The 10,385-nt window shown below is 38.8% G+C and overlaps 1 protein-coding gene across 3 annotated transcripts; it reads right to left on the reverse strand.

Annotated features, from left to right (window-relative positions):
- Window positions 1-235: 235 nt before the first annotated feature.
- LOC123999071 (rho-related GTP-binding protein RhoF-like) lies at window positions 236-10,163 on the reverse strand. Of its 3 annotated transcripts, none has more exons than XM_046304430.1 (5): window positions 8,597-10,163; window positions 4,366-4,453; window positions 2,038-2,147; window positions 1,061-1,195; window positions 236-851 (listed from the first exon to the last, which is right to left on the reverse strand). In XM_046304430.1, the coding sequence occupies exons 1-5, from the start codon at window positions 8,633-8,635 to the stop codon at window positions 687-689; spliced, it is 537 nt and encodes a 178-aa protein (XP_046160386.1). In that variant the 5' UTR covers window positions 8,636-10,163; the 3' UTR covers window positions 236-686. The 3 variants fall into 3 exon arrangements, with proteins under 3 accessions (XP_046160386.1, XP_046160388.1, XP_046160385.1); XM_046304432.1 differs by lacking the exon at window positions 8,597-10,163 and adding an exon at window positions 5,465-5,688; XM_046304429.1 differs by lacking the exon at window positions 8,597-10,163 and adding an exon at window positions 5,180-5,685.
- Window positions 10,164-10,385: the final 222 nt, after the last annotated feature.

Genomic DNA, 10,385 nt, shown 5'->3' on the forward strand with positions numbered 1-10,385 from the left:
ATATTTTCCCTGAGTAGGTATCCATTAACAGACAACTTCCTGAAACAAATCTTGCCAGGTGATAGTGATCAGTGGACCAGAGTTGTGAGGAAGAGTTATTCAAGGTAACACAGTACATTAAGTAGGTCAGTGCCTCGTCCTAGAAATGGAATTGCTACAAAAAAAATGTTTTACAAATCAACCACTCAATGATCGTGAGAGATGTTAAAAAATAAACACCACAAAAGGCCAGCAATAGGCGTAAGTTCTTTATAAAAGTAAAAATAGAAATTCAGTAATTGATATAAGATATATATTTGAAAAAAGGTATATGAAGTACAATCTCAATCTGCTTTTATATGCCAATTTACACCCTGGTCTAACGTAGCTAGTAATTAACAAAACCACTAGAATCCCAGGATAGACCTTGTGCCCATAGAACTAGCAGGAATTCCATCTCTATCCTAGCAGATCTTAGTAGATATTAGTTCAGTGTTCAATATCATTGTTCAGATCCCAAAGGCATGAATTGGTTGGGGATAGAACAGGCTCTTCTTGAAATTGAATTAGGATGACCCAGGATGTGGCAAGCAGTTGTTTATAATAGACAAACAGCAGAATGTGTAGCTTTGGCATGTAAGACCAGAGGACAGTGTCCCCTGTTGTGTCAATGGACTTCAAGCCTCTGTCCTTTCACTAGAACGAGGTCACAGGATGACACAATGCCTCTTCTTCGTACGTTGTCTTGCTCTGCGGCTTGATGCCAGGGCTTTTTTGGTGGCATCTCTGAAAATGTCCTCTACGTTCTCCCGGTATTTGGCTGAACACTCTAGATAAAGCTCAGCACTCATATGCCGCCTGGTCTCCTCACCCTGTGGAACCAAACAATGAGCAGTCACTGGATGACAGGGAGTACTGGACCAGAATTGGAGACTGGTAAACAGGGCAAAGCAGAGAAGGTTTTCTAGGATCAAGCATTTGAATGCCATTATCCATAATTCAAATGAAATGGTTAAAGTCAAAGCACCACACCTCAAGTTGTGTATAAACCCTGTCATCAGGGGGACAGGTTGATCCTCACCTGTGTGTAAGTGATGGGAGCCTGGTCCATGGCTTTTAGCCTCCTGGTACGCTCCTTATCCTTCCTCAGGTCAGTCTTACAGCCAATCAGAATGACAGGAACATCGCGACAGAAGTGGTTCACTTCCGGGTACCACTGTGTGAGACAGCAGAACACAATAGTGAATGTAGAGGTAAGAGGTCAAGTTAGGAAGGATCTCAAACTGTCACATTGGGATTACACTCGGGATCATGGTGTTTGCATACTGTGTGTGTGTACTATTTTCATATTTTCATTGACTGGACCCATAAACAATTAACGCTAAGTTTCATCAATGACCAAACAGAGGAAACAGATACTAATAAAATAGCCTACAAAAATACTACATTGACAGGTTGTTTGGTTTGGCTCTACGTCCACCCAGGTATCGGTTCTACAAGTAGGTGTGTTTACCCCCTCCCTTGCTGTAATGTTTTGTGCTTACAAAGTCTCACTCTGACTGCATTCCCCTTGACTTTATCACATGGCATGCATTTATGGCTCTTTATTGACATCTCCCTGCTCATTGAGGGAGGCTTCCAGCACATTCCCGTCTGTTTTTCAGGCCAAGCCACTGGGGTCAAAGTTCATGTGCTCTGGTTGAGTCACAAGTAGCGAACAAAGTCAAAAGAATGTACACAGTCACATCAAAGTCAATCTCCAACAATCATTCATCAAATTCCTGCCTAGATGTGATGTCTAACCACTTATAAGTGGTGAACTCGCAATCCCTTTCCCACCTCTCTGTGGTGACTAATGTTGTGCTTGTTTATTTGTACCGACAATACTCACTAGATCTATTATGCACTGTACCGGGATCCTAGCAAAACATGCAGGCCCTTAAATTCACTGTGGTTAGCTGCTTACTTAGCGTTGGCTGTTGTTGGGCAGAATATGAATGTCATTGGCTGTCACTGGATAATGTAATATCGTAGATGAATCATGATCAATGAGCTTACCTTGATTAAGACATTTTCAAAACTGGTGGGGTTGGTCACATCATAACAAACTAACACCAGGTTGGCATTCTGGTATGAGAGTGGCCTCAAACGATCGTAATCATCTTGGCCTGAAAAAATGGACACACAAATACACTCAATGTAAAGTGTTTGGTGAACTTATAGAAGGAAAAAAGAGATAATATTACACCCCCCCCTAACAACCTCTAGTAATAAAATGAGTTGATACTGAACCATGTTATAACCCGTTTTAAAACCACATCCTGGCTTCAACTTCCTTTCCCTGTCAAATACAGTGGCTGTTGCAGCAGTTAGGCTGAGATAAGCCGGTGACTCACAGTGGAGACACTGCACTAGGACATGTGATAGGTTGTCCTTGGAAACACCAACATCAGCCCCCAACATAGTAAGCAGATCATTCTGCCACTGTTATTAGTCAATACGTGTAACTTACATTTCTAGAGGGGAGTGGTTTGCAATATCCAGTATTGATGGAGAACAAGTATAAAGTAATTTCTGAAACTAACTTCTCAGGCAGCCAAGTATTCCACAAGTCTTGATAAAACCATAAAATACAGTGTACAAAACATTAGGAACACCTTCCTAATATTGTGTTACACCCCGTTTTGTCCTCAGAGCAGCCTCAATTTGTTGAGGCATGGACTCTACAAGGTGTTGAAAGCCTTCCACAGGGATGCTGGGCCATGTTGACTCCAATGCTTCTCACAGTTGTGTCAAGTTGGCTGGATGTCCTTGGGTGGTGGACCATTCTTGATACACACGGGAAACTGTTGAGTGTGAAGAACCCAGCAGTGTTGCAGTTCTTGACACACTCAAACCGGTGCGCCTGACACCTACTACCATTCCGCGTTCAAAGAGACTTAAATCTTTTGTCTTGCCCATTCACCGTCTGAATGGTACACATACACAAGACATGTCTCAATTGTCTCAAGACTTTAAAATCCTTCTTCTTCTTCTTCCCCTTCATTTACCCTGATTGAAGTGGATTTAACAGGTGACATCAGTAAGGGATCACAGCTTTCACCTGGTCAGTCTATGTCATGGAAAGTCAGGTGTTCCTAATGTTTTGTACACTCAGTGTATGCTGGTATAGAACCACATAGTGGAGGTGTCAAAATACCCATAAAACCTGGCGGTCAAAACAGTGAAATGGTTCCAATAATTTTTCTACCATTCATTTTTCCCATAGGGGATTTTAGAAACACTTAAAATAATGGCTGTGTTTTGTGATCCCTTACTGAAGTCACCTGCTAAATCCACTTCAATCAGTGTGTATGAAGGGGAGGAGACAGGTTAAAGAAGGTGTTTCTAAAAGTGTTTCTAAAATCCCCTATTGGAAAAATGTCTGGTGAAAAAACTAATGGAACCATTTCCTTCTTTAACCGCTAGGTTTTATGGGTAATATGACTCATACCGTGGTACTCTATTTGTGATTTACAATATCCATAACAACGAGCTGAAAAACTAGAAAATCAAGTTTGACATGATCTTAATCAAATAGTAAACTATTCAACAGAATAAAGTTATTATTTAGAAGCTATTAGATTTTCAATTCAATATCTAGCCATTTGAGCTGATAATCTGAGGTTTCACTGACAATGTCTAGTTTAAAGTATCAAAGAACCACTCAGATGCAAATACAGTTACAAACATTATTTCTATAGATGAGCCTCCACCACATCCTCTGTCACAGCAGCTTTCTGCAACGCTGCTGCTTGTCATTGCATCAGTGCTGTGAGAGGGCAAGGTGTACTCAGTGAGATGTCTCGTCATACTCATAGTTTACAAAAACAATGTAATCTACTACAGTCAGACAGTAAATCTACAATACTCCATTATGACATTTCAACAAAAAACATTGCTTGGAGAAAATGTTTCCAGTCATAGAGAAAGTCATGCCACATTTTCAGTTCTCATCCTCCAGCAAACTTGTCCCATGTTTGTTTTTACTGTTTATTTTCCAGAAAACAAGAGGATAAACAAGTCACAATATCTTTAACTGATGGCTATATTAGTCAATAATTTAAAGCATTTCAGAATCTCTGTTCTGAACCCAATGCTTGGATTGCACTGACCTGACACAATTATATTGTTCTATCTAGCTTTATGTTCCACCTAGCTGATCAAAGATATGCTACTATGCTATGATATCTGCTCCAGCATTACAGGCAAGATGACTCCACACCCACACTCCACACCCACAGAACAACAATCCACACCCTACATACCTGCCCATTGTGCAGGAACAGAACTCTCTTCTTTATCTATAGATACTTAATAATGATTATGTTGCATAGGGGACCTTACCGGCTGTGTCATAGAGGTTGAGCCGAATCTCTTTCCCTCCATACGTGACTGTGGTGACATATTTCTCAAACACAGACGGAGCATACTTCTGTTAAACGAAAATGACAAAGGGAGAAAGAAATTCAGTATTTCAATCATTTTGCAATTCATCCACGGGATACTGTAAATACACATAATTGAAACAATGTAATTCAACCAAAACTGGATACAGTGCCATAGATCTTGAAAACATGTAATGCTCTGTCTAGGATAATTTCTTAATTATGTTACAAATCCTTATCTTTGGAGAAGGAAGCCTATATTTAGAATAGTGTTACTTATGTGCTAACTTACCATGACTTCTTTTGGGAGAGTTAATTTAGTGAAAAATGAATATATTTGTGCAGTCTAAACTGTTTATTGAAAAGGTTGTTTATGCTGGAACTGACAGTGTTGGTATTAGTCTTAACTTGAATAATGAACTAAGCATAAATCTGCTGACCAATAATGGAGATGGCAATAAAATAACTTGTTTTATTTGTATTAAGAAATAAGTTAGTAAGATTAGTGATATAAACAATATACTTTTACATTCATTTCATGGTAGAGTGGAGATAATCATGAGGCTACTTTCCTGACAGGAACTAAATCTGAGTATGGCTTGGTGATGTCACCCTCAAAAGGGCACAAATTAATAATGACTGCATAAGTAAATATATTTTTTTAAAGGGTGATTACTTTAATCTAAAACAATTATGTTCATAAACACACTTACTTCCTTACTCTAATAAGCAAACATCTCAAGAGATGCCACTAGATGCCATGTTGTTCTTACCTCTGGAAAGTCTCCTTTGGCATACACCATTAGAAGGGATGTTTTCCCACATCCCCCATCACCCACAATAACAATTTTTAGTTCTTCTCCCTTCTTAGCATTGCCATTGCTAGTCATAGTACCATTCTGTGTCATATCTAGAGTCCAACAGGTCGCAATCAGACAGAAGTCAGGATAAAGTCAGTCCCTTCCAACTGAGTCTGAACACATGTCAGTTCCACCCAATTAATTTATAATGAGAACCTGGCTAAGTGGGAAGAATGAGTGTCAACAAGAGGAACAAACCAAACTCAGTCTCATCTTGAACAGGTGTCTCACTCTGCTCTGTTCACCACTTAATGGTCCTTTCCAACTTCAGTTATTTCCTAGTGACCCTGAACACCGTTCTCTTCCTAATCAATTTGTTCACTGAAAGCGTCTCTGTGGTAAAAGCTCAGGCACGCAATAGAGTCAGTCTACAGCTGCTCGCTCTCTACCGCTCTGTAGTCATCTGGCCTGTTCCATCACATCACTGGGTGGGGGTGGGGTTGAGGCTCACACTGAGGCACTTCCTCTATTTAGAAAGGTGTGTTTAGTGGGCTGTAGAAGAGTTCTGAGTAATTTGCTCTGCTCTGTGCTCTCGCCTTCCCTCTCGGAGCAGAAACCAATGTTGTTGTTTGTTTTTTTACCTAGGAAAGTCATTTAAGAACAAAATCTTATTTTACAATGACGGACTACCCTGGCCAATCTCTCCCCTAACCCGGACAGCGCTGGGCCAATTGTGCGCTGCCCTATGCGACTCCCAATCACGTCTGGTTGTGATATAGCCTGGGATTGAACCAGGGCCTGTAGTGACACCTCTAGCACTGAGATGATGCCACTGATAATGATCAGTGGCATCTGAAGTATTTGTGCTCTGTGATATAGAGAGCTATAACTGAGTGGACTCTGGGTTAGCTGGGGTTAGGATCACACACAGGCCTAGTAACATTTGACTTGACCTAGTAACCTGTGCCTATACCTTAAGAGCGCTCTTATTTTATACTGAACAAAAATATAAAACGCAACATGCAACAATTTCAAAGATTTTACTGAGTTACAGTTCATATAAGGAAATCAGTCAAAATAAATGAATTAGACCCGAATCTATGGATTTCACATGACTGGGAATGCAGATATGCACGGTTGTGATGCCAGTTGGATGCACACCAAATTCTCTAAAATGACTGAAGTGGCTTATGGTAGAAAAGTTAACACTAAATTCTCTGGCAACAGCTTTGGTGGACATTCCTACAGTCAGCATTCCAATTGCACACTCCCTCAAAACTTTAGACATCTGTGGCATTGTGTTGTGTGACAAAACTGCACATTTTAGTGTGGCCTTTTGTCCCCAGCACAAGGTACACCTGTGTAATGATCATGCAGTTTAATAAGCTTCTTTATATGCCACACCTGCCAGGTGGATGGATTATCTTGGCAAAGGAGAAATGCTCACTAATAGCGATGTAAACTAATTTGTGGACAAAATTTGAGAGAAATAAGCATTTTATGCGCATGGAACATTTCTGGGATATTTTATTTCAGCTCATAAAACTTTACATGTTGCATTTATATATGTTTTTTGTCATTTACCACCATGGAAGAAAAGGTTCTTCTTTGTTTTGATTCATACAGTATATCACCCTGTGTGGTTTTAGTCTGGGTACCAGTCAGTTTTGCTGACATTCCATGAATTGTATTCCATGTTGCATGCCAACGTTTAGCATGACAGGAGTGGCAAGGAGAAAATGATAGCTAAACAGACTGCTACACATACTGTATTATAATTATAATGAAAATGTGACCACTAGACCAATAGTATATTGGCATCATATTTTTCTTAGAGTAAAGCTACAATGTATTTTAAAACCATAATCTCTGAGTCTCCTTAATTGTCTCAGATATCAAAACCATCAATGTCAAAAACTCAAAAGAAAACATAACAGACATCTGATTAATTTATATTTATTTGCAGTTCAAAATTATATTTCAATGAACATTTTGAAGGAGCAAGTACATTTGAAACACAATTTATTTAAAATGGCAGCAGGATAACAATGATATTTTGATTCACATTTAATAAAGAGAAATAGCCTACCATTGGGTTGTTTTTTATGTAAATGTTTTTTTTAAATGTATAATTGTATGTAACAATCAAACTACTGTTTCATTGTCACCTACAGGAATGCCATCAAAAGGACTATTTCAAGTAGGTCTGTCATGTAGGCTTCCCGACATGCAAATGTGTGTGAAAAGCAATACAGAGAGAGAAACTCAATAAAACATATATTTAGTTTAGATAGCATATACAGTTCATGGAAAAATAAATACAGACCCAGAGAAAATAAAAGCAAAATACACACAATAGGTCAATCTATATATGTACATTTTTATATCAGCATAGTTTTCTAATCTAAATAACAGATCAACGAATCATGGAACAACGAATGGGATGTATGTGAATTGGAATGTTAGCCTATATGAATAATAGCGTTGGCTTTTCTTTTATTGCGTCAATAAACCTTCAATATTCACAATAAATTGGAGTAAAATAATGTTTAAAATCCCAATAGGCCACTATGGCCTCTCTCTCCTGTCCATTTTGGACTGTGTGTGATTGGTCACGCTGTAACATTGGACATGTTGACAGCCTCCACAGAACGATTACAACATTAATTCTATGCATCGTTGTGATTTGGGTAGTGTTGGAGATGGAAATCAATTGTTTATGCAACAAAATGTAAATCTTAAAATGTTATCTTTATTTTCCTGTAACATGCTTAATCACAATTCATGAGCTAAAATGCCGTCGTGCATCCAACATAAATCAACGGGACTCCTACTATGTTGATAAATGAAAAACCATCCATATAATCTTTTATATTTCTGTGGAACTGAAAACCAGATTAGAAAGGACAAAAAACATGCGATTATAAAAAGACGTGTTTCAATTATTGCCGATTTAAATGTTTGTTGGCCAATAGATTGTGTAACATTTAACAGTGCTTTAAAAAATGGAGATGATCTAAATTACCCCGGGTCGATTTATTTGTAGGTACGTTTTATTTTGTCTATAGATTACAGGCTTTAATTGTTGGTTGAATAAGGTTTGAATTCATTATTCTAAATTAAATACTCAATGGGATTTGAAATACGCTTTCAAACGTGCAGAACCTCTAATTTTTCTGTTTTGACAAATACATCCTGACAAAAACCCTATCGAAAACAACAGTATCGATTAACTGAAAATCAAAGACTTATAAAACGAATTTAGTTATGCTGTCATTGAAAACACTAATCATTTGAACTATTAACTTTTTAAAGGCCTAAATACCTTGCCTAAATATAACAGCTTGACATACAATGGTCCGAGAGTATAGGCAAATAAATATACCCTACTGTGCTGCGAGCAGTCGGTCTTCTGCACAAGAGGCCCATTCCCTTTTTTCTGGGTGTGCTTTAATGTGTTCCTTCTCTGCTTGCGTAATAACAGCTGGTCGGCTTTGCCATACAACAAGCCTTTACACTATGATTCAGTCGGATTTAACAGTGCTCTGTCGGTCATAGAATAAGACATTTGGGTAACACTTTTTTATTTTCACATTACTTCCGCTCTAGCTGCTTCAATAATAGCAAAAACATGGTCTTCAATAATTTGAGCACTGAGGGTGCGGATGGAATGGCCTGCATGTTCTATTCTCTACAAGAAAGGCCCATCGATTGCTGGTATCTGGCTTGCCCAGCGCGTCTATTTTGTTTTCAGAGGGTGTGAACAACAGTTTGTTGGATGCATGGTTTGCGGCGTTGCATGGAGCCTCGTGACCTTATGGTTCGACACTCCTTTTACCCTGGGCCATTTACGCAGCAATTGTGCAATAGGAATTGAGCCCTGCCTGGAAATACAAGCTCCTCTACAGTTGACTAAAACATTTCCGACATGTAGACTATTTCTCTGTTTCTGAAACATAAATTAGGTTGTTTAACCGCTGTGTTGGTCAATCTTAATCGCATGATCAACATAATCCATGGTATATTCATTGCAACTGTAACCAGAAGAGTTCAACTCGAGACACTTTAATACTCAGGAAAACATACATACAGTGTACACACAGAGACAGGTTTGTTCCTATTTTCTCCTTTACCTATAGGGTGGATTACATCTTGCTTGTATGACATCTCCTAAAATCTTCGTGTGTAGTTGATCAACACCTCGAAATACAACATCGAATCATTATCTTGAAGGGGAGACAGAGTACGAAGAAGTCTGAAATCCCCTTTGAGTATCCTGGAAGAAATACAGCACTGTTCGAAATCGTTTCTTCTGACCTTATATGGCTGTGTGGGTGCAGTTCTCTCATACATTTGGCAACTGGCCAGATCCTCAGATTACTGATGTTTGCCAAACCCGTTTAAAGTCTATCAACTGTAGCCCTGCAACTAGACGACTGGACTGAATGTGCCATGTTTCTTCGCTCTGTCGTTTCAATTTTGCTGTAGCCTACACTTTTACAAACACACCAATTGAAGTTATATTTCTTGCGCACCATTGATACATTTCCAGTGTGCAAACAGAGACCTGTGTGTGGGAAACTGCAGCTCTTTCTTGCGAATGACTACCTCGCCCAGCAATGGCGAAGCAACTTAACCAACACACAGTGATCTCCTTTGTCTGTGAAGAAGCCATTTTGAAATTGAGAACAACAGCAGACAGAAGCCATTAAACGAAAGTACATATGAAAGGTCGTTTTTGGACAAGGGGGAGCAATGAGAGGTCTACCAGATTAATTTTACCCCTAAAAGCATTTGTTCCCTATAAGACATCTTTCTCTTGGATTACATGTTTTAATTAAGTGTAAGTTTATTATTAGCATCTAATTCCAACAACATTTCACAATTTAATGTTACAATATAATAGTTGTTAATGAGATCAATTTAGGCAAATCCCTCTTTGGTGAACCTGTCCTAAAACAAACAAATGTAACATTACTGTTGTTTAGAACTAATACATTGAGACAGATCAAAATCCATTACCTTTAAATGACAATATTTCCATGGCAGTAGGTTATGTCGTTTAGGTTTATTTTTGATATCTTAAATTCGAGGGTGGGGGATTTGACTGCAATCATGTCATCAGGAAGAGAGAGGAGCTGGTTTGCATACTGCAGTTACTGATGCTGCTTGAAGATTT

This window comes from Oncorhynchus gorbuscha, linkage group LG16 (genome assembly GCF_021184085.1).
Source record: "Oncorhynchus gorbuscha isolate QuinsamMale2020 ecotype Even-year linkage group LG16, OgorEven_v1.0, whole genome shotgun sequence".
In the NCBI taxonomy this organism is placed as follows: domain Eukaryota; kingdom Metazoa; phylum Chordata; class Actinopteri; order Salmoniformes; family Salmonidae; genus Oncorhynchus; species Oncorhynchus gorbuscha.

What these genes read in the sequence shown, in the direction of transcription:
- LOC123999071 (XM_046304429.1), bottom strand. Translation starts at nt 5,314, where the DNA reads ATGACACAGAATGGTACTATGACTAGCAATGGCAATGCTAAGAAGGGA. An exon ending in CAACCTCTATGACACAGCCG is followed by an intron (nt 2,148 to 4,365) that starts GTAAGGTCCCCT and finishes CCATTTTTTCAG; the next exon opens with GCCAAGATGATTACGATCGT. An exon ending in CTCCCATCACTTACACACAG is followed by an intron (nt 852 to 1,060) that starts GTGAGGATCAAC and finishes TTGGTTCCACAG; the next exon opens with GGTGAGGAGACCAGGCGGCA.